The sequence below is a fragment of the Carya illinoinensis genome, chromosome 7, assembly GCF_018687715.1.
Source record: "Carya illinoinensis cultivar Pawnee chromosome 7, C.illinoinensisPawnee_v1, whole genome shotgun sequence".
In the NCBI taxonomy this organism is placed as follows: Eukaryota; Viridiplantae; Streptophyta; class Magnoliopsida; order Fagales; family Juglandaceae; genus Carya; species Carya illinoinensis.
This window is the reverse complement of record NC_056758.1, coordinates 34484680-34505773: the sequence shown is the minus strand read 5'-3', so window position 1 is coordinate 34505773 and position 21094 is coordinate 34484680. Positions and strand designations below refer to the sequence as shown.

The 21094-nt window shown below is 36.7% G+C and overlaps 2 protein-coding genes, 1 long non-coding RNA gene and 1 pseudogene across 6 annotated transcripts; all 4 read right to left on the bottom strand.

Moving 5' to 3' along the window:
* Positions 1 to 4406: 4406 nt before the first annotated feature.
* LOC122317435 (protein Abitram) lies at positions 4407 to 8861 on the bottom strand. Of its 3 annotated transcripts, XR_006244467.1 has the most exons (7): positions 8597 to 8861; positions 8396 to 8444; positions 8115 to 8241; positions 6900 to 6970; positions 6721 to 6793; positions 5668 to 5832; positions 4407 to 4846 (listed from the first exon to the last, which is right to left on the bottom strand). XR_006244467.1 is itself a non-coding variant. In XM_043134534.1 (6 exons), exons 1-6 carry the CDS (start codon positions 8787 to 8789, stop codon positions 4747 to 4749), a joined length of 609 nt encoding a protein of 202 aa, XP_042990468.1. In that variant the 5' UTR covers positions 8790 to 8861; the 3' UTR covers positions 4407 to 4746. The 3 variants fall into 3 exon arrangements, 2 of the variants coding, with proteins under 2 accessions (XP_042990468.1, XP_042990467.1); XM_043134534.1 differs by lacking the exon at positions 5668 to 5832 and having other exon boundaries at positions 4407 to 4842; XM_043134533.1 differs by lacking the exon at positions 5668 to 5832 and having other exon boundaries at positions 8597 to 8860.
* A 1495-nt stretch (positions 8862 to 10356) lies between these two features.
* LOC122317106 lies at positions 10357 to 13137 on the bottom strand. 2 transcript variants are annotated; one of them, XR_006244377.1, is made up of 3 exons: positions 12800 to 13137; positions 10601 to 10699; positions 10357 to 10516 (listed from the first exon to the last, which is right to left on the bottom strand). It is a non-coding gene; the product is annotated as an uncharacterized LOC122317106 (long non-coding RNA). The 2 variants fall into 2 exon arrangements; XR_006244376.1 differs by having other exon boundaries at positions 10601 to 13137.
* A 546-nt stretch (positions 13138 to 13683) lies between these two features.
* Positions 13684 to 15487, bottom strand: LOC122315025 (peroxidase 64-like). The gene is made up of 4 exons (XM_043130707.1): positions 15159 to 15487; positions 14884 to 15072; positions 14499 to 14661; positions 13684 to 14361 (listed from the first exon to the last, which is right to left on the bottom strand). Exons 1-4 carry the CDS (start codon positions 15354 to 15356, stop codon positions 13967 to 13969), a joined length of 945 nt encoding a protein of 314 aa, XP_042986641.1. The 5' UTR covers positions 15357 to 15487; the 3' UTR covers positions 13684 to 13966.
* A 1649-nt stretch (positions 15488 to 17136) lies between these two features.
* LOC122317148 lies at positions 17137 to 19447 on the bottom strand (annotated as a pseudogene).
* Between the last annotated feature and the right edge of the window lie 1647 nt (positions 19448 to 21094).

Here is a 21094-nt window from a genome sequence, read left to right as displayed (position 1 = left end):
CGGAAGTTACTTCAAAACAAAGGAGAAGGGCCTTTAAAATTCGAATCTGGTTAGGATCTGCTTCGCAAAAGAAAAAAGTATCATCTGCGAACAAGTGAGAGACATTAACAAGTCCCCTATTCGGAGAGACAATATTAAAACCAGCTAGAAACCCATTCGTAACCAAGACTGATGACATTCTGCTCAGTGTCTCCATCACAATAATAAAGAGTAAAGGGGATAACAGATCTCCTTATCTCAAACCTCGTGTACTACGAAAGAAACCAGTTGGGCTTCCGTTTATCAAGACGAAGAATTTCACCGTTGATATACACCACCTAATCCAAGAACACCATCTCTCTCCGAACCCACATTTCCCCAAAAAATCAAGAAGGAACTCTCAGTTGACATGATTATATGCAAGCATCATATGCCTTCTCCATATCTAGCTTGCATATAATCCCTGTCTCGCCAGTTTTCAACCGACTGTTTAGGCATTCATTCGCAATAAAAACCACATTTAGAATTTGTCTATCCTTAACAAAAGCATTCTGAGGTTTCGAAATAAGCTTCCCCACTACCTCACTCATACAATTTGCTAGCACCTTGGAAATAAACTTGTAAACCCCATTTACTAAGCTAATAGGCCGAAACTCCTTAATATCCCTTGCCCCTACCTTCTTTGGAATTAATGCGAGAAAAGTAGTATTAAGGGCTTTTTTCAAACTTTCTCGCTGAGTAGAACTCCTGAAACACCTTCATGAGGTCATCTTTTAATACAGCCCAGCAAGTTTGAAAGAAACCCATCAAGAAACCGTCAGGGCCCGGCACCTTGTCTTTTACCATTTTCCTCATAACTTCAAAAGGCCTCTCTAGTCGGTCTACATCATTATGTTCAATGAAATCAAAACCAAGCCCTTCTAGTTTAGGCCGCGAACCCACCTGTTCAGAAAGTAATTGCTCAAAAAAAATCTACTACATGGTGGTTTTTCACTTACTCATCCCAACACTCCACTCCATCAATTTTCAGCATTTCAATGTTGTTATATCTTCTATGTGAGTTAGCTATTCTGTGGAAGAACTTGGTACTTCGGTCTCCTTCTTTCAACCATAACGCTCTTGACTTCTGACGTCATGATGTCTCTTCAAGAACTACTATTCTTTCCAGATCTGCTTCCAACCCCTTTTTTACAACTATTTCTTCTTGTGTTAAGAGCTGATTTTCTTGTATTCTTTCCAAACCTTGGATCTCCAGCTCTCTGTTTTTTTTTACGCTCCTTTATATCTCAAAAAGATTGTATGTTCCATATCTTTAGATCTTTTTTTAGAGCTTTCAATTTATCCACAAAAATGAAACTAAGGGTTCCTTGTATCTGATATGAAGTTCACCATTGTCTGACCTTTTACTCAAATCCATCCGCCTTCAACCACATATTTTCAAATTTGAAGGACCTACGCCTCCTTTGGACCCCTCCACAATTCAACAAAATTGGCCAATGATCCAAACTCAAACGAGGCAATCTCTTTTTCCACACATCTGGGAAATGACATTCTCACTCTGGTGAGATTAGAAATCTATCTAATCTAGACCATGTATGATTATTGGACTAGGTACATGCACCCCCCATTAGTGGTAAATCCACTAGATTCAAATAAAAAATACATTCCGAAAATTCTGTCATAGCTGGCCTCAATTCTTCTATTTCCAAAACACTCAGTTGGGAATCTAGTTAAATTAAAGTCTCCACCTATACACCATGGAAAGTCCCACCAGTTATGTAGTCCAACCAATTCTTCTCATAACAATCTTCTCTCATGGTCTAGGTTAGGACCATATACACCTGCAAAAGCCCACATAAAATCATGTCACGCTTCTAAAAGAGCAAGTTACCGAGTATACTCCTACAAACTCCTCTATTTTCTCCACTACTCTTCTATCTCACATCACTAGAATACCACCTGATGCCCCTTTGGCTGCCAAGTATACACAATCTACATATGTGCAGCTCCATATATTTCACACCATGTTTCTACTAATAAGTTTCAGCTTTGTCTTCTGTAAACACACTATGTTCGCCTTCCACTCGCGCAGCAAGTGTCTTATTTATAGACGCTTACTGTCCTCGTTTAACCCGCGGACATTCCACAATATAATTTTTGGTTTCACTTGGAATATGCCAAGTCCTTCCCTTTGGTCCTTTCCTTACTAGCACTTCCTTCCGAATTCATGGACCAATTTAGGTTCTACTTGGCCACTGAGATTTCTCAGATAAGAATTTTGAGTTTTAAGATTAAATATTAAAGTATTATATTTTAATATTATTGTTATTTTGAGACTTGAAAAAGTTGAATTGTTTATTATATTTTGTATCGGAATTTGGGAAAGTTGTAATGATGAAATGAGAATTTTATGTTTGAGATGAGAAATCTTGATGGTCAAACCGAACCTTAACCTCCTCAAGTCTTTTTGTTTTTTTTACTCTGCTTTTCTATGTTGATGATGGCTTGTTTCAATTACTATAAGTAGGGCCATAAACTGTTCTTCATAACCTTCACACCTCAATCCCACCAAATGCTGAATATCTTTTACCGTATTAAAGACCTAATCTGAAATCCTGGGCTGCTCTGGACTCAAGTAATTTAAAGGTACTAGCTCACTCTCTTCATCCTACACTCTCCCCGTTTCCTCATCTATCTGTAAAGGAACCAAAATGATCAGGGCTGCATCCATCTCTTGAACTCCCTCTCCATGAAAAGTGTCTTCAACCTTCTTTCACCCTAATGATATCTAAACAACCCTAAGAATGCCTTAAGAGCATTTCATCATCATTTCACCCCAACTCCTCACTATCAGAGCCTAACGAATATCCATCCTCTTTTGCCGACAGCCCAACAGTCTCCAAACACAAAATGGAGTGGTTATTCGGCACCTCCACCATTGGAAAGGTCATCAATCCTCCCGTCGACGAGGTCTGTCCCATTTCCGGCAAAAGAGAATAACCCGAGTGTCTCGGAGGAAGATTTGGGATTTCTGTCAAGGATTTCCGGCCACCCCACTCAGGCGTTTTGTCATCCGAGAGCTCCACCGTCGGCATCGGCAATTTCTGACTTACCTCCGACGAGATACCCTGCGTCAGCAACCGTCGCACCTGCTCCAACGATGGAGCACGAGGCTCAGTTCTCTCTTGAGCCGTGTTTCTTTCAGGGCTAGGTACCGGCACAAGGGCCGTGGCTTGGGGGTCCGGGCTTTTTTCGGATGGGCCCTGAGGGTGTGGCCCATCACATCTCCTGGTTGGTTGAGCTTGATTCAAGCTTGTGGGCCTTGGGCTGGGGCCTGGTTGTTGAGTTCCTAAGCCCCTTTCGGAAAGACCATGAAGGTATGTCTGGGCCTTAGGTTGGGGCCCAATCTTTAGACCAGGTTTTTGTCTCCATTTAAACCCATTCTCCAATTTTTCCTTCCCCTTTCCTTTACCCGTGGGCCTCTGTTATTGGCCCAACCCCTTCTAGCCCCTCTCACTTATATCCCCTACCTTATTTCGCCCAATCACCTTTCTCATTTCAGTCATCTCCCGCTGCAGTTGCCATACCTGCCTCTGCAACTCTTCTATTTTCCTCCCCACGTCTCTGTCACCCACACTGTTTGCTTCTGAAAAATATACACCATGAGTGGCTCGAGGCCATCTCCTGTCAGTATTTTTCACGCCACCTCTCATTCCGTCTTAGACCAATGTCTCCTTGTACTACCTCATAGCTGTCTTCCATGGCTGAGCGCTTCCATGCATGCCGAAAGCCCTTCCTTGCCCTTCCATAACATACTCCTCCAACACCTCTCTCATTCTCCTGCATCCACTTCTCCCTTCTCCTTCCGGAATGATAATGGAGCTTTTCTTTCTATCCTCCCGATACACAAACACCACAATGAATCTTCTCCTATCATTGACACATCTCTGAGCAAGAATACGTCGATGCCCCTCCCTGATGGTGCTATAGACTTCCTTTTGCTCACCACTTAGGCATACTTCCATTGTCTTACGCAGCCACTATACAGTATTTTCTTCTAACCATAGCTCTTGTTCATTCTTCCATTTTCACTCAATAATACATAGTTGTCTGCCTACCTTAGCAAGAATAAACAATTTTGATTCTATCCCAAGTTCTCTCAAGAATCCCATTGAAAACTAGAATCTAAAACCAACACCTTAACTCCCCATAGAAGTTACTGTAATGGTGATTTACGCAAGGAAAGAGTTTTCTCTCAAAGTGTACAGAGAGAAAATTTTAGAGAGAGAACCAAAATTTTAGACACTTGGCACCCCAGAATTACTAGAATTCAATTGCTATATATTCCATTGGAATCGTATTAGCACCCGAACTTACTGTAGTGATATGGATGTGTCATTATCTGTAGGTCCTCAGAAATCAAAAGATTTTCTGCTAATTCCAACCTACATATTTATTTTTCCGGATAAAAGAATCCCCAACCTTAGCTCTACTTACTTTCATATAGATTATTTCACAACAAAATAATTAAACAAAACACAGAGAAACAAGAAGAAAACCAAGCTTCCCCCACAAAGATTTAAAATATCAAAAACATTAACGCCGTGAAGCTCATCACCAACGGTGAGCTTTACCAGGCAGGGCCTTCAGATAAATCGAGGAGGTGGCACACAAATGCAAAATACACTTACAAGGGGCAACACTTGTCTTGGCTCATTTTTCCCAACTCTGTAAACTAACAGAACATTCCAATGACTTAACAATCCCTCAACTTCTTATATGCTTCGAGGCCCAGCAACAATCCCTTGGCTTTGAGCCAATCTGCCGGTTTTGGCATGATAATGGCAACGTATCCTTCTCTATCTGCCTGGGGGACAAAAGGCCGATGCAGTTAAATTATGAACTAGCAATATGTGCCATAAATGTCACTAGAAAAACGAAGAACCAAAATCATTTGCATATGGAAACAAGAACAACAATTAAATGCAGTCAATGGCGAGGTGCCTGATGATGATGTCCTCAAATGAGGTAACCTACTGTGGAAAGAGAAATATAAGGCTTAGGTAATATGTTCATGCAAAAGATAATCAAGAAATCACCATCTATTTTAATAGAAAGTAGTAGGCAATTTATCAGAAAATCACGAGAGGAATGTGAGATGACCAGATCAGCCAGTTCTTTAGCTGGACAGATTGTAATCGTATACAACCTGTGTACTTGAGGTTCTCCGTTTTCTAATAAAATTATTATTACCTATAAAAATTCAATATCTCTACCATCAACATAGTTTTCAATCATCACAATAATATGACAACTGTCCAATCCTAGAAGGCCACCACCTCCACCACTTCTCATCCAACCGGTAAAATATTTATTTCTTACAGGTCAAAATCAACTAATTTCTTATCCTTTGCCTTACAAGCTCCTAGATAATTTTCCAGACAACCAAACCTACCAATTCATTCTACTTCATTGGATTAGCATGTGATTAGATTAACAATCAAGTGCATCCAAGAGGTCTTTAATCTATTATGGAAGCACATATGGTCTACCAATACATCTCAAGTACACACAAACAGTCAAACATAGATCATTCTCCCTAATTACCATATAGAAAGCCAACTACTAGATGCAAACTACTGGTCATTTTATTATCTAGAATATGAAAGACAATTTTTAACAGCTCACCCACACTATCACTATTCTCCTGCCTTGCCTTTTTTTTTTTTAACTCCATGGACTGTTACATTCCCAAATACCATTGCTGAAGATCATCGTATCATGTATAAGTACTTGGCCTTCACCTTCTCAGTCCCAACAAATTCTCTTACTTGTTATAGGACAAATGTACGCCTGCATAGTTTATATTGTCTTAAAAAAGAGGTAAATTTATTGCTGGTACTGTTTTTTTATAAGCTCTGTCTCATTAACTTATGAACTTATGTGTGCTTAGTACAATAGGTATAGATCATGAAAGACTCAAAAGAGCTAACGGGGAATCATATACTTTTGGCTATTGTTTCTTTTATTCACAATTTGAAGCAAGAAATAGTCGGGAGTGTTAAAATATAAAATAAATAATAAAATCTACATCTTCATATCAGTTTAAACTTTTGGGACAAATGGTGATTTCACATGGTATCAGATGAGAGGTCCTGTGTTTGAACCCTGACTCTACACTTTACCCTATTTAATTAAATATTCCATGAGTTGGGCCACCCATTAAGGGAGAATCTGGCCCACACATGATGTGGAGTGTTAAGATATAAAATAAATAATAAAATTTACATTTTCCTATCAGCTTAAGCTTTTGGGACAAGTGGTGATTTCACATGGAGCATAAGGCTCCAAGTTTTGAAAATCATCCTACATGAAAGCCAATGTAAAATGAAACATGATTAAAAACTAGAGGATTTAAGGGAGGTTTGGATACAAAAAGCCTTTGAACTTATCTCATTTAATTTTTACAACTTTCTCAAACTCCCACACAAAATACAATAAACAATTCAACTTTTTCAAATCCCAAAACAATAATAATATTAAAAAACAATATTCTAACAATATTTTATTAAACTTTCAACTTTCATCTCAACTCACTATCCAAATCTCCCCTTAAAGTGTCCAGACAGTTGAAGACAGAGATATTATACTAATTAATTACACTATAGGAACTCTGATTTATTGTGATATTTTGCATGATATAATATGATTACTCAATAAAAGGGTATTAACTATTCTCACCGATGAATGAAGCAAACCTGGCAGCTTGATTAACCTATCATTGACTTCCAATAGAGAGCCTTTCACACAACATCTGTCAAGCCAATACAACTTTTAACTTCACCTGAAAAGAACTTAGAAGCCAATACAAATGAAGCACCCCAAAAGGGATAAGGGAGTTAAAAGATGCAGATTTCTACCTCACTATATAAGAACCATCATTGGTGCAAACTTTACACAAAGCTGTGTTGGGTTCAAACTGTTGCGCATTCTGCATAAGAACATCTCCAACTTTAATCAAGCATAAGGTTCAAAGAGATACATGAAACAAAATATATTGAAAAAAAGAACTACCCTGAAAAAGCATTTTGTATATATTTGAAGCCACTTAATTTGATTCTACTGAAAATTGATACACAATAGGGGACACTGTAGCTGAGCCACCAATACACCAATATTAACAACTTCAGTTCAACCCATTTAGCCTTTAAGGAAGCACTTAGTAACTTGAAATTGACTCAATTCAATTGAGATTACTACCAAAGTAGTCACATTTTTCCAATTATACACACTTAATATGTAAACAGAAGCAGGATAGAAGAATGGTGTCAAGTTGACGATAAAGCTGATTTAAGATTTGGTCACAACTCACAGCTAACCCAGATGCTGGGTCAAGTTATAGTGGAGGAGCTATAGTATACCACTATACCCTATTCTTGAATAGCTAGAAACTGAAAGCATATTTATATTTTAAGCCTCTGTAATTCATGAAATCTATAAATATAACTATGTCATTTAAATGACAGCAGATGTGTACCTCTCAATTGCTGTATCAAAACGATAAAGAATTCCCTAATTCAGTCACTTTTTACTCTGCTTTAAACATGAGAAACTCAAAACATATCTTGCCATTTTCAGATTTTTTTTTTTTAATTTTTTTTTTTTTTATTGGCACTGGGTGTTCAAGAACAGCGTCCAAACTAATCTCGAGGGTATACAAGCTCTCGGCAAGGAGTTTCCTACAAGTGTACCTCGGATAATTAAGGAGAAAATCCCCGAGTCTATGATGGCTCCCAGAGATTGTTTGCACCCAAGGGGATTTGAACTTGCTGTATAATCTTGAAATTTTCAGATTATAATCTTGCCATTTTTGGGTAATTATAATCTTGCCATTTTCAGATTATAATTTACCCAACCAGAAACTTTTCTAGTATCTGCTACTGAGAGTGATCTGTGATTTCAAATGATCTCGAAATTGACTCCCAATCATTGGGGAAAAAAACACGTTCAATTTCTTCTATGAATTTGATTATTAAAAAGAAACTCAAAATATTAACCAGGATTTAAATGGTAATCTTGAATATACAGTAAATTAATTTCTGCAGATACACGCACTGATAAATAGACATTATTACCTTCTTGCGCTTCCCGGTGACCTTAATTACACTGCGATCAGACCTCCCAACGTTGAAATCTACGGCCGTGATACCACCACTATCCTTAAATGCCACGTGCGTCGGAGCCAAGCCAATTACACAGAGTCTTTTTTTTAATGAAGAAAACAAACCATCATAATTATGGAACCTCTAATTTAACATCTAGAAAGAGATTTTTTTTAAACATAAATAACAGAAAGTTGATTTTTTAGAGAGAGAGAGAGAGAGAGAGAGAGAGAGAGAGAAGATTGGAAATTCACCCATTGGCATGACGGTAAACGTACTGGTCGTGTCCTGGCTTGATGAAATCTGCCAGGTTCGACAAAAAATCGGTGAACATGTTAACCAGACTAAAACATGGGGAAGTTGAGCGGAACTTTCAAGTTAAATACGAGTCATAAAAGGGTTTTTACTCATTAAATTAAATGCATAATACTTATCGCCGTCTATGGGAAGAGAACCTGGAGCGAAGTAGGAAACGAAGTTGGATTCGACGGCAGAGGGAGGAATGAGAGGAAGGTCGCGAGCATCAGGTAACAGAAGCCGCTGTAACCCATCCTCCTCGTCTTCTTTGTGTTGTTGTCGTTGTCGCGTCGGATTGTTTTGCACCGAACTGTCTAGCTTGTCTGTGTCGTCGACGCTGTTGTCCTTCATTGAAATCTAACTGGGAAGTCCGTAAAGGATTCAAGGGCTTATTACGACTTCCGAGTTTCGACCGCCGTGCTGTTTAGTACTTAAAGCTACTCACGGCAATTACGTTGGGATGCTCGGGTCGATAGCAAACGACCCGAGAAATTAACGATTGGGCTTAAATTAAGCGTTCGGCCCTTTCCATATTAATGCATTAGGCCAGTTAGGGCCTAAAACAATGATATGGCGATTCAGGCCTGGCCCGTCCTTGATTAACGACATGTTGCTTTATCTTCTGATGTTCGGCCTAGAGGGAACCACTATGTATCGAGAAGTGGTTGCTATGATCAAGATCAATGGAGGATTAAGTTTGTGTTAGGGACTTCTTTGTATATTGTTAATAGATTTATAGAATTTTTCAAGTTTTTTAGTGTTTGGAGTTCAATGTAACCCTACCGTGTACTAGAGTGTTGACGTGTAATGTGTCTCAGACAATTTCAAATGAGTTTAATGGAAGATAGCTTTTTTGTTTAAAGAGTTTCCTCTAATTGTTTGGCTTTCAACTATGAGACTGCTGCTTGTATATTACCATAAAATAAAATGTTACACTTAGATTTGTAAGTGACATTCAGATTTGTATAATGGTTAGGACTAATCTAACATGCACCATATTCTCAAATGGAAAAATAACTCCTCCATATGATACAAGTTCAATATATAGTGGCAGAATGAGCAATTATTCTTAGGGGGGCCTACTTTTCTACTACATGAGATGTTTATGTAAAATGAAAAAATATTACAAAATCATAAAGCATAACTGTATATAAAACTACATCTCGATAATTTTTCAAAGAATGTAGAAATAAAATTTTAAAAAATACAACTTAATGTCTGTTTTAGATTTATGATGACAGTATTTCATAAAATAATATTCATTCATTATTATTTTTATAAATATGAAATATTTAGAAATTGTTTTCTTCATAGAAACTATGATCAAGTGATCTTTTGGAATGTCATCTCTCATTCTTCATAGCAAGTCTTCATAAAATGCTGCAATTGAGAGTTTAAATAAAATTTTCTTTACTCAATGAAGTTTAGAGGATAAATCATTTCCACCATTTTTCATATAAAATCATTAGTTTTAAATGATTTTTCTTATATTTTCACTTTGAATTCTATATTAAGACACTTGATATTGTATAATAAAAAACTTTGGGGTCAATGTTAAGAGTTCATTATTTCTCCTAATCTTAATTTTAATTTAATTTTAGTGGGGCTACATCCTCAACAATAGATTATATATAGAAATTATACAAAATCTATGGGTTATAGGAAAAAATTTGAGAGAGACATTTCGATGTATATTGAAATTTTACAAAATTGTAGAAAATATATAGAAATAAGAAAATTATAAATTTTTTTGGAGGGGCCAATTTCTATATACATGAAATTATGATCAAAATTTAGGGGCTATTTAAATTTTGAAACAATTTTGGGGGGGCCATGCAATATATAGATCTGCCACTATCAATATATATTGTACATTCATAATTCACATTCACATTAAGTTACAATCAATACATTTAGGTACTACAAAAACTCCCATACTGGCATGTTGCAAAGCTACAAAATTCACATATAGAGATATTTTCCAAGTTACAAAATTCTCCAAAAACAACTGATCATCAATGCACCAAAACTACTTGCTCTCAATGATCCTAATCAGCGCCATGATGTAGAAAGTCCACCTGCGATGTGTAAAATTGATAAGTAAAACCTCGAGCATTATTAAGCAAATTAAGCAAATAAAATTGCATGGAACTACAGCATACCTGTGTATTAACACTTAATTGTGTGCTAGACAATAATACCTCATCTATTGTGACTGCAGTGCCACTCATGTTCAATACATCCATCGAAGGTGAGTTTGCCTACAATTCAATACATAAATAAATTTTCAATATTCAGTAAAAACTTTGCATAAATTGTATGATAAACAAATTAAATATATCTTTTCTCTTTCTCTTTCCACCAAGCTCAGTCTGTTTACTTTTCCTCTTTATAACCTTCTATATTGGAGGTACCAGCTTCCTCTTCGATGGGGGCCTCCCTTTGCCTCTAACCATGCTAGAACTCCACTTTTTTAGAACTTCTAGTTTCAACATCAATACCCTCATTACTAGGTACTACGACTATGAGCTGGGGCTTTGTTTTAGTGTAAATCAAGTTCATTGCATGTAACTTCTGTGCCATATCCATAGACTTATCTTCACTTTCTGCTGCATTTGTAACTATTTCATAACATATATATATTTTTAATCAAACTAGAGTACCTATTAGCAACTGGTTTACCACTCAAGTCATCGTAATTATTTTGAATGAAAGCATATCTACGTTTAGCATATCTACGTTTAACGTCTTTCCTCTACCTATCCATAATATACCTTTTTAGCAACACTCGGATATCCCTTGTGGCAAAAATTGCAAGAATGTGTCTAGATATAATTCATCTCATCTCAAATAGTCCATATATTCACTTTGCCTCGCACTCATCTTCATTGAAGTATGCATGCAAAGTTGATCGTTTGATGTAGTCTTCAACTTGCCTATAATCATTAACTTGATATGTTATAATCGCCCATTTCGTTTTTATGAGAATACAATGAGAATAGATAATTCTCATTACTTCTGCATCTACTTCCTTAAACTTAGAATTCGTATATACTTCTTGAAATTTCTTCTCCACGGGTAAATGGGATATATGGGACTGTAGCCTTAAATGAGTGAAAGTTTATTGTCATCTTATTCTCTACTTTCTTCCCCAGTGCATTATCAAACTGATCAACAAATTCTTTTAATGTAATCCCTGAATATACAAATTCATCAAAAAAGGCATGCATGCTCTCATTCCTCTAAGTTGTATTCATCCCAACCCCATAATGTATATTTCAGGTATACAAAAACCTATTACATTTGCTTACTATAGAGATTTTGAAGCCATGTATTCTCATACAAATTGTAAGTGCCAAAAAACACCTCTCAAGATTTCTCAAACTCGCCATAAGTCTAAGAATCATAAACACATTTTTGCAATGCATTATTCAAACCACAATTCTCTATCAAGAACAATCTTGATATATTAAAGCACAACATGAAATTAAAAAAAAAAAAAAAGTATAGAAGTTTGATACGGGAAATACAACTTTTGTTCCAAACAAAAAACCACACTTGCTTATTCTAACATCACAAAGCACAAGCCTAGGGAAGACATGGTTTTTAACAAATTATAGTTTTTATTTTACAAACTTGATACTAAAATAAAATGACAATCAGGGGAATTGATAATTTGATACTATATGCAAATTTTCAGTGTATAAGATTGATACTACAAGCATATTTTTGGTGTATAAAATTAGACTCAGGTTTGCTTTTTTCTGAAAGGTTGAACTCAAAGAAAATTGGGGGACCAGCCCACTCCTTTTTCTAAAGTTTTTTTCCTCAACAAAAGATACCGTTCAAGAAGCCAGAATTAAAGTTTTCCTAAACCACATCACAAGAACATGTGGAGGACATACATATAGAATTGAAGACTTTGTGTGGATAGATGGATCTTTTTAGTGTCGAAATAGCACATATGGTGGTCGTAATTTGTAGACAGCTAAGCATGATAGATCCCTACATTTAAAAGTAGGTGATTCTTTGTCTTCAACTTAAACACAAAGGTTTTTAACATGTAAAGACAAGGTTCCATAAGGCCGCTTGCTAGCCCAAACATGCAGCGATACCATCGGCGAAAATGATATATTGGAAAACAAATAAATATCAAAGAACGTCGAGGCAAAAAGTGCAGGTACATGAGCACAAACATTTAAATAGACGATGACTCTTTAACGAACATATAAATTACGTTAAGCATGATAAGCAGAAAATCTGAAGTCTAACTCGAAGCTAGAATCAATTGATCAATATGGTCCAATTCAAAGTCTAACAAGCACCCAAAACAACCACACAAACACAAGCACCTGACATACCCAAAACATGAGCATATGATTTATTCTGATTTATTCTATTGTAGGTTCTCAATTCCTTATCTGTGAAGGAGGTCGGCAATGATGGAGGAGATCGAAGTGCACTGCAACTCTATGGATGGTGGAGGAGGTCAACGATGGGCAGTGGAGGAGAAGAGCATTGCGAATCCATGGATGGTAGGGGAGGTCGTCGATGGGCAATGGAGTATGTATGTGACTCGTGGATGGTGAAGGAGGCCATCCCGTGGATGGTGGAGGAGGTCGTCGATTGTTGGGTGCTGAGAGGGAAAAATTGCGAGAATTGCAATTTTGATTTCTGGGTTTGCAGGAACAGCAATGAACCGGGGCCAATTTAGTCAATTAATTGACACACACGTGTGCAAGTGTGTAGGACTGCTAAGGAGTCCCAGGAGGGGATTCTATGTAGTAGCTCTCATTAGATAAACGTTACAATTACGAAGATATCCGATAAAAATAAACCCACTAAGTAATATGGTTTTATATTATTATACATTAGTTCTATTTTACAATAAAATTATATTTACAATCTAACATACCATATCAAACTATATCAGTTTATAAATTTATTTGATTTTTTGTGACTTAATCATTAAACATCATTTTTTTTCAACTATTATTCTCAATTAGAAAATGAATTATACAATATTAAGATTTGTAAGTCTCGCATATTCTCTATGAAAAAAATTGGTAAATATAAATCAAGATAAAAAAATTATTTTTTTAATAATAAATTTTATTTTCAAATGGAACACACGAGACTTACATGTCAAAATATTATATCTAGTATTACTTTTGGCAATTATATTTGGGTTTTTTCGTGACTCTACGCTGACGAGTTTAATTAATGTTAAGAGGGGAGACATTCATGGCCAAAATAAAACAAACAAAAAAATACCACTTAATCAACCGAATTATAACAAATGAAAATCGAATACGTACTGCATGCCCATTAAGCATGCTTATAGATATTCAACTTATAATCTTCAACGGTACTGGAAACGCAGGAGCTTGCATTCTTGCTTGTTCACAATATCCACATATTTTTCCCCTCTTATCCCTCACAATAAAGCTAAAAAAAGAAAAGAAAAAGATTGACTACACAACACCCATGAATAAATCCTCATGACTTTTACCATTAATTAAAATTAATCATCTAACTACTTTGCAGTCGAGTCTAATCTCTTGGCCACCGGTGATGCTACTCATCTTGATCATGGACTTCACAAAAGCGTCTCGAAACTCCATTTGGGAGCTAGCAAACTTGGAAACCAATGCCTTAGTTGTTGGGGCAGTGAGTAGAGCCTGATCCGAAGAGAATACGCTTTTGCCTTGGAGAAGAAGCTTGAAGTAGGCGTTGTCAAATCCTGCGGTGGTTGAATCCAGGACGGTGCCTGCATTTTTGGCCTTGTTGTGTGCAGGGCATATGCTTCTTAGTTTGGCCGCGAAGGATGGGTGCAGCGAGGGGTCTACGTTCTGAGTGGTGTTGAAATTGTGTATTCTGTTCCGGAAAGATGAACAATGAGCGAACCCAAGAGTATGACCCCCTGCCAATTAACAGTGCATCACATTATTATGATGGCCATTTATAAAAATTAAAATCTCACTTATCCTATAAATCTAACCTGATAGAAGACTTTGACTACAATTAATTTTCTTTTTAAAGATGGATTTCGATATTTACCAGAGAGAGCAACTAGATCTTTTGAGGAAAGGCCTCTCTGGGAGAAGCTTTGCCGTAGTTGAGAGATGTTGAAGGTGGGAGCTGGCAATTGTTTGGTCTCACTTGCCTTTGAGATTCTTCCATCTTTTCTTCCTTTTGGCACTTCCCAAGTGGGACCTCCTGACTGAAAACGTTGAATCAGAGCCAAAAAATAATCTACTATTAGCTTTATAGACCCAATAATTACTGGATCAGTTAGAAACAAAAGGTGATCAAAACGATTTGGTTCGAAAATCGGCAATTATTACAATTACTATTACCATGATTTGTTATACTTATCAATCTGACAATTATTACAGTTACTGTTGCCAGGATTTGTCATAGTTGTCAATGTCTGTAAACTAACCAGAGCAACGGCATCACGAGCCGCCAGAGCCAAGATATCAGCACAAGAGACCACACCGGGGCACAAAGCTTCCACCGCTTTCTTTGCGTTGTCTATGACATAAAATCCATGCAATGAAATATTAGGAGGCCCGTCTTTTTCTGCTTTGTTCTTTCCCTTTGATTGCAGCAGCACGGAAGCATCACAACCCTTAAAATACAAACACAAGTAACAAGTTCCCAGTAATTAATTTCGTCTTACACGATTGAGGGGCGGGATAAAGATAAGATGATTACTCTTATAAAGCAGTCATGAAAGTGCATTCGAAGCAGCGCCGCTGGAACTGTTTTGTCGTTTTTCATTGCTTTCTGGACAGCAGTGGTAACGGTGGACTCCAAACGTGGGCATGTTTTGTCATAGTAGTTTAAGCTCAGTGCATTGACTGAAGAAGAAATAAAAAGGATGAAAAGGGCTACTGCAACTATTGCTGCCATTGTTGAAACAAGTCAATTGAGGTCTGTAGTTCTAGTTTTCTGTGAAAATTTCAGATATGGCCTGGCATCGTATTTATACCAGAGGAATCCAGCATATGAAGGGGACAGACACTAGGAGTGGTTATGGAGGGTATAGTCGTTCCTAAATTTGGTTATCAAGAACATGATTTAGTGGAGTAGTGCTACTGAAGCAAGCTCTCGAAAGAGGACAAGCAATGTCACATCGATATTTTTATCCGATGTTAATGCCTAAAAATGAAGGAAGAAATTATCCCTGACACATTATGTGGATTTGGATGTCGGTGCTCTTAGCATACATTTACCTACAAAATAAATAATAAATAAGTAAATAAAAGTAAATAAAAAAAACATATAAATTTATGTAATTTGGCATAAAAATTTATATCTACAAATTGTATAAGGGCAAAATTTATTATAATTATTGATTTTATAATCTCTCATAATTTCACATATTGCTCAATAAAATATATAAATTTTGTCTAGATAAATATAAGTCGTACATAGAAAGTCTTTTTTATTTATAGAGATCTCTTCAATTTATAAAAATTTATTTTCTTCTTTAAAGTAATAGGGTCTAATTAAATCTATTCTTTTTAAGAATATGTGCCAACTTTTAGATTTTCCTTACCTTATCTCTTGAGTTTACCTCTTCTTTACTTTTAGTTATAGGTATTCAAAGGTCCAACCCAATCAATTTAGTACCTAACACTGGAAAACGGAGTTCAAGGTGATGCCGAGTTTTGACCGACGAGAAAAAGTGCGATCATCCGAAGGAATAAAAGAGTAACAAAGAAAACACGACAAGAAGGGGGAAAAAAATAGCTCAGATCACTGCTCAAATGTCAGGATCCTATTTGAGACCGCTGGACCCAATAAAAACCTTGAAATGGATGTTTCAATACGTGCATGATAGGATAAGCTAGGAGAGCTTAACAGGATGTTCCCCAAACTTGCTGCTGTTGGAAAGCAGAGAAATGATTGCCTTAGATTCTTGTCGTTTTAAGTAGGCTAAAAATAAACACATAAAATAAATTTTATAATATTTATTATTTTTTGTATAAATTTTTTAGATAATTTAATTGATTTTTTTTTTTAAATATAGTAAAAATTCATATATTTATTTTTCTGAAATTTGAAAAACAAAATCATTATGGGTGACGATACGATAATTGTAAAGTTATCAGTTGTCAGATCAACTTTTTTCTTGCTTTAGACCTGATCGGTAACCAGACAAAGGAAAGGACACTCTTTAGAGTCACGTGGTGACCCCTACAACATTAGACGAGAATATGTTTGGTGGATGGGATTGAACAAATAAAGGCCACTTTTTGTCGTTTCCGCTATCAAGGCTCATTTGGTCTGCAGCTCCAAATCCCACTGCCTGTCCACGTGTCACTATCAACGGCTGATAAAAAATTAGATAATCCAGTTTACAACTCCTAATTAGTAGTAGCTTTAACAAGGTCCTTATAATATAAAGTTGTATTGAAACGATGATGCCGTTTTTAAGGAAATTAATAATCAAATTTATCTTTTTTCTATCTACTTAAATTTTTAAGGCAAGCAATGATTTTATGACATGGTATCAAAGTAGATATCATGATTTTGAATCTTAACCTTACACTTCATCCGGTTACTTGTACATTTCACCTGTTTTACCCACTTGTTGAGGGAACTTCACAGTGATGACCTATCTTGAAAGGAAAATAAAAGCTGTGGTACCACAACCACTGCTGACTCATTAAATATAGTTTTGTATATTTGTAAAACAAAGACATTTTTGTTTGTTTTTTGCTGTACAAATGCCAGATTCCTCTAAATGGGAAATCTGTTGAGATATGAACTATTGGAGGCATAATTTTTAGGGTATGGCCAACTACTATGTCGTGACTCTCTGTGCAATTGTCCACCTACTAAATTAAAAAAACCCACAAGAATTGTAGATAGAAAAACAGAGAAATCCACAAGGCCCTACAGAAGGCAGGCTTGGTGGCGTTGCTGTATTTGGGGTTCGAGCAAGGATGGAGTTTATGGATTGATCTTTACAGCTTTGCAAAGAGATTCATATTGTTATCGCACTCAAGTTTTGGAGATGACCACTTGCATCTCAGCAACTCTATACACAACTTTTCACTTGAGATGACCACTTGAGATGACGGCCTTTGTCATGAACTTTTCACTTTTCACCTTCATGCGCTCAATTTTGTCATGCACTTTTCACTTTTCACCTTCATGCGCTCAAAGTATTTTCCTAAAATAATAGCCTTGAGTTCATGGGTTTGCTCCTCATCTCAACTACCGACCAGAACTGTATGTCCCGACCACCATAGGCGCCTGAAAAGGCGGGCTGCTGCAGTAAAATAATAGGCATGCCTCTACCAATCGGTTCCAAACCCAAAAAACTGAACTCTGAAGTAGTTTTGGGCCTAGAGTTGTACTGTACTAGAGAATGTTGGGCCGAAAGCCCAATTAGAGGGCACAATGTTTTGGAACAATCTGGTTTCTCCGAGCAATGCTACATACAATCACTTTTGCGTACTCCCTGCGCACTCCACTGATATGATTGGCTGGATTAATTTTTTTTTAATATCCAACCAATCATATCACTAGAGTGCACAAAAGAGTGCACAAAAATGACTGCACATAGAATTTTTGGGTTTCTCCATCACTACTGGTGACCTTGAAGGATAGAGATTGGCCATTGAGATAGGCATTGGATTGCCAATTAGCTCCCCAGTTTCTTGACATTGCCATTCAGTTAGTTTTTGAGCCTTCGATGGATACAGATTGAATTGATCCTGTCCCTGCCACATTACTAATCAAGACAAGCTCAAAATAGTCTCTTCCATTGACTCTGAATCTAACACCTCCATGTTTCTTGCAGGGAACCCTGCACCAATATCAGAATTAAAAAAAAAAAAAAAAAAGAGCATTAGATTACCTTTCTACGTGGAACATCTCACATAAATATAAGATAAAGAAAGTAAAACAAAGTTCAGACCTTTGGAACAAAACGGGCACAATCCCTCCCTTGTAAATGCCAATCTTTTACCAGGCAGGCTGAGCAATATCGAAATGCTGGAGAGGTGGGTTGCACCAGCCTCCGTTATTGCTCGGAAGATCAAAGTTAGGAGGGCAGAAGTTTGTTGCAGTGACTGTCACAGATGCCCCCTTCTTACACCACTTGGAATCAGCTTGATAATCGCAAATGATCTTGAAGCATTGCCCACATGAACCTCCATCATTGAACAATGCAGTACTTAAGGCCGCAGTCCTAGTCCCATACCTTGTAGAATACAAGTTCCCATATATACCCACATGCTCCTCCTGCATGAAACCAAACCATTATTCATTATTCATTATTCAGCCTTGCAAATTGTGCGTGCTGTTTGGCTTGAGAAAAGCAGGAAATGAAAATTATACTGAATTGGAGTTCCATACCCATAGTGCCTGAGGCATCACTACCACCATAAAAGGTAGCATGTGCTTTAGTCCACCCAGAACGCGAAAATGCAATGGCATGGATAGAAAAATAGCATAATCCAAACAAGATTGCTGATGCAGAAACAGTTTTCGCCATCTTTTGCTTGCCCAATGAAGGAGAAAAAACGGAGACGGACGGATGAGGGGATTTGGAACGTATCTATAGCTATTGTCATTTCTAAGAACAAGAACTTCCTCTATAAATAAGGGACCAGATTCACAAATGCAACAACTTTACATGTGAACTCTGCAAGTAGAGATAGTTGATATGTTTTATTTTATTGAATTCTGTATGCGAACATGAAGATTTCTGAGCCTCATTCAATTATTCCCATGTTCTCTACCTCTCCCCTCCAACACCCACATGCTTTCCCCAACGGAAGGGCCGTGAATAAATCGAAGTCCACACTCCCTAGTGGTCTTTTATAATTAATTTTCTCTTCTTTTTTTTCTATTTTTTTTTATTATTTTGTTTTATTAATGTGTTGGTTGTTGCTACCCGAAGATGAGATGAAATGTTCACTAATTATGTGATGGTATATTTGGTTCGGTCAATCATATCATGCACGCAACCTCATCACACGGGACACGTGCCAATCGTATGACTTGTTTTGACAATGGATGGGGATAAGTAGGGACATATTCAAGGGTTTCTTCCCGCAAAATATTTTGAGAGAGAGAGAGAGAGAGAGAGAGAGAGAGAGAGAGAGAGAGAGAGAGAGAGAGAGAGAGAGAGAGAGAGAGAGAGAGAGAGAGAGAGATTAATTAACCATTACAAGTGGATTTAGACTTTTATGGAAAGGGTATGTTTGAAAGAGATAACACAAGCAAGGAGTAATTTTAAGAACGCACTTTTCTTGTCTTTTTCACCTGAAATGTTGAAGACCACTGGGCGTTGCAGAGCTCAGATGAGTGATATCAGCCATTGATGATTTGCAAAACCCCACAAGCCCTGTAATCTTAAGGAAACTAAAATAATGCGAAGCACCAGCCACCGGGTATAGACCATTGATCAACCGCATGCATTTTATGCTGCGCGCCTTCTTTTTCGTTGCCTTCCTTCTTCCCTTGTGCAAGGTGCTCATATACGGTAATACCAAATATCCCATAAATTTGTTTCTTAACTTCGCTCTTTACTATAGCGTTACCACTGGAATAGTCAAATTTTAACTTAAAATTTTACTCTTTTATGTCCTATTTTAATTTTGAAAGCAGAACTAGCACCCATTAGAGAACATTATTTGAAAAAAACCGCTCTTTTCAATTTCTCTCTTTTTTACAAGAAAAGTTATTTCAATATTTAAGATCGGCGGTAGGAATATATGCTGCCTGCGTGACAGGTTTCGATTTTACTTGGTAATTAATATAAGTATCTCATTAAATAAATGGTTAAAAAAAAATTGATAGGTGAAATAAATGATTAAAAAATAAAAATAAAATATAGAAAAGTAAATCTAATAGGCCATATTGCAATTCAAAGAGTAAAAATTCTATGTGCAAGTTATTTTTACGTACTGTTTTGCACACTCCACTAATGTGATTGGTTATGTATTAAAAAAAATATTTTTTAAAAGTGCCAAAGAATATACAAAAGTGATTGTATATAACATTACTCTTAATGCCTTTGATTTTCATATGTTATCAACACAAGTAAATGATTGGATATTCATCCTTGAGATTTAAATAAGCCAACAAGAGAACCATAACTCAATACATTGTTCACTATTTCACAAGTTACCAACACATTTTCATAAGTTATCAACACGAGTAAATGATTGGGTATTCATCCTTGGGATTTTAATAAGCCAACAAGAGAACCATACCTCAACACATTGTTCACTATTTCTCCAAATTCCTTTACTCTGAACTTGAGGGTTATAATGGCAACCAAAACGCAGAAATAGACTCATCCAAGTTAAAAAGGCTATAAGAATGGGCTAAATGGTAACATATCCACACAACATCCATAGAATGGTCAGCTTAGAATATCGAACTACTGAAAATAGGCAAGTAAATGTAACCACCAACATGGCCGGTAACTGCCAGGAAAATACATGTCTTGACTGGGCACTTAATCCTCCACGTTGGGGTTCACCGCCACGTTTATTAAACACAGCATGTGAGAGAGAGACCTTTTCAGGTGCGATTACGACCGGTAAATTGGTCCTAAAAGCATACCTTTTCCGGGAATCCATATTACATACAACTCCGTTTAAATAGTTGAAGTATTTCAT

Excerpts from the sequence above, each read along its gene's own strand:
- LOC122317435 (XM_043134533.1), bottom strand. The coding sequence starts at position 8,789 with ATGAAGGACAACAGCGTCGACGACACAGACAAGCTAGACAGTTCGGTG. Across the intron at positions 8,445-8,596 it reads CGTTTCCTACTTCGCTCCAG|ATTTCATCAAGCCAGGACAC; the intron begins GTTCTCTTCCCA and ends CGAACCTGGCAG. Across the intron at positions 4,847-6,720 it reads CAGGTTTGCTTCATTCATCG|GCAGATAGAGAAGGATACGT; the intron begins GTGAGAATAGTT and ends TTTGTCCCCCAG.
- LOC122315025 (XM_043130707.1), bottom strand. The coding sequence starts at position 15,356 with ATGGCAGCAATAGTTGCAGTAGCCCTTTTCATCCTTTTTATTTCTTCT. Across the intron at positions 15,073-15,158 it reads TTCATGACTGCTTTATAAGA|GGTTGTGATGCTTCCGTGCT; the intron begins GTAATCATCTTA and ends TTGTATTTTAAG. Across the intron at positions 14,362-14,498 it reads AGATCTAGTTGCTCTCTCTG|GGGGTCATACTCTTGGGTTC; the intron begins GTAAATATCGAA and ends GTTAATTGGCAG.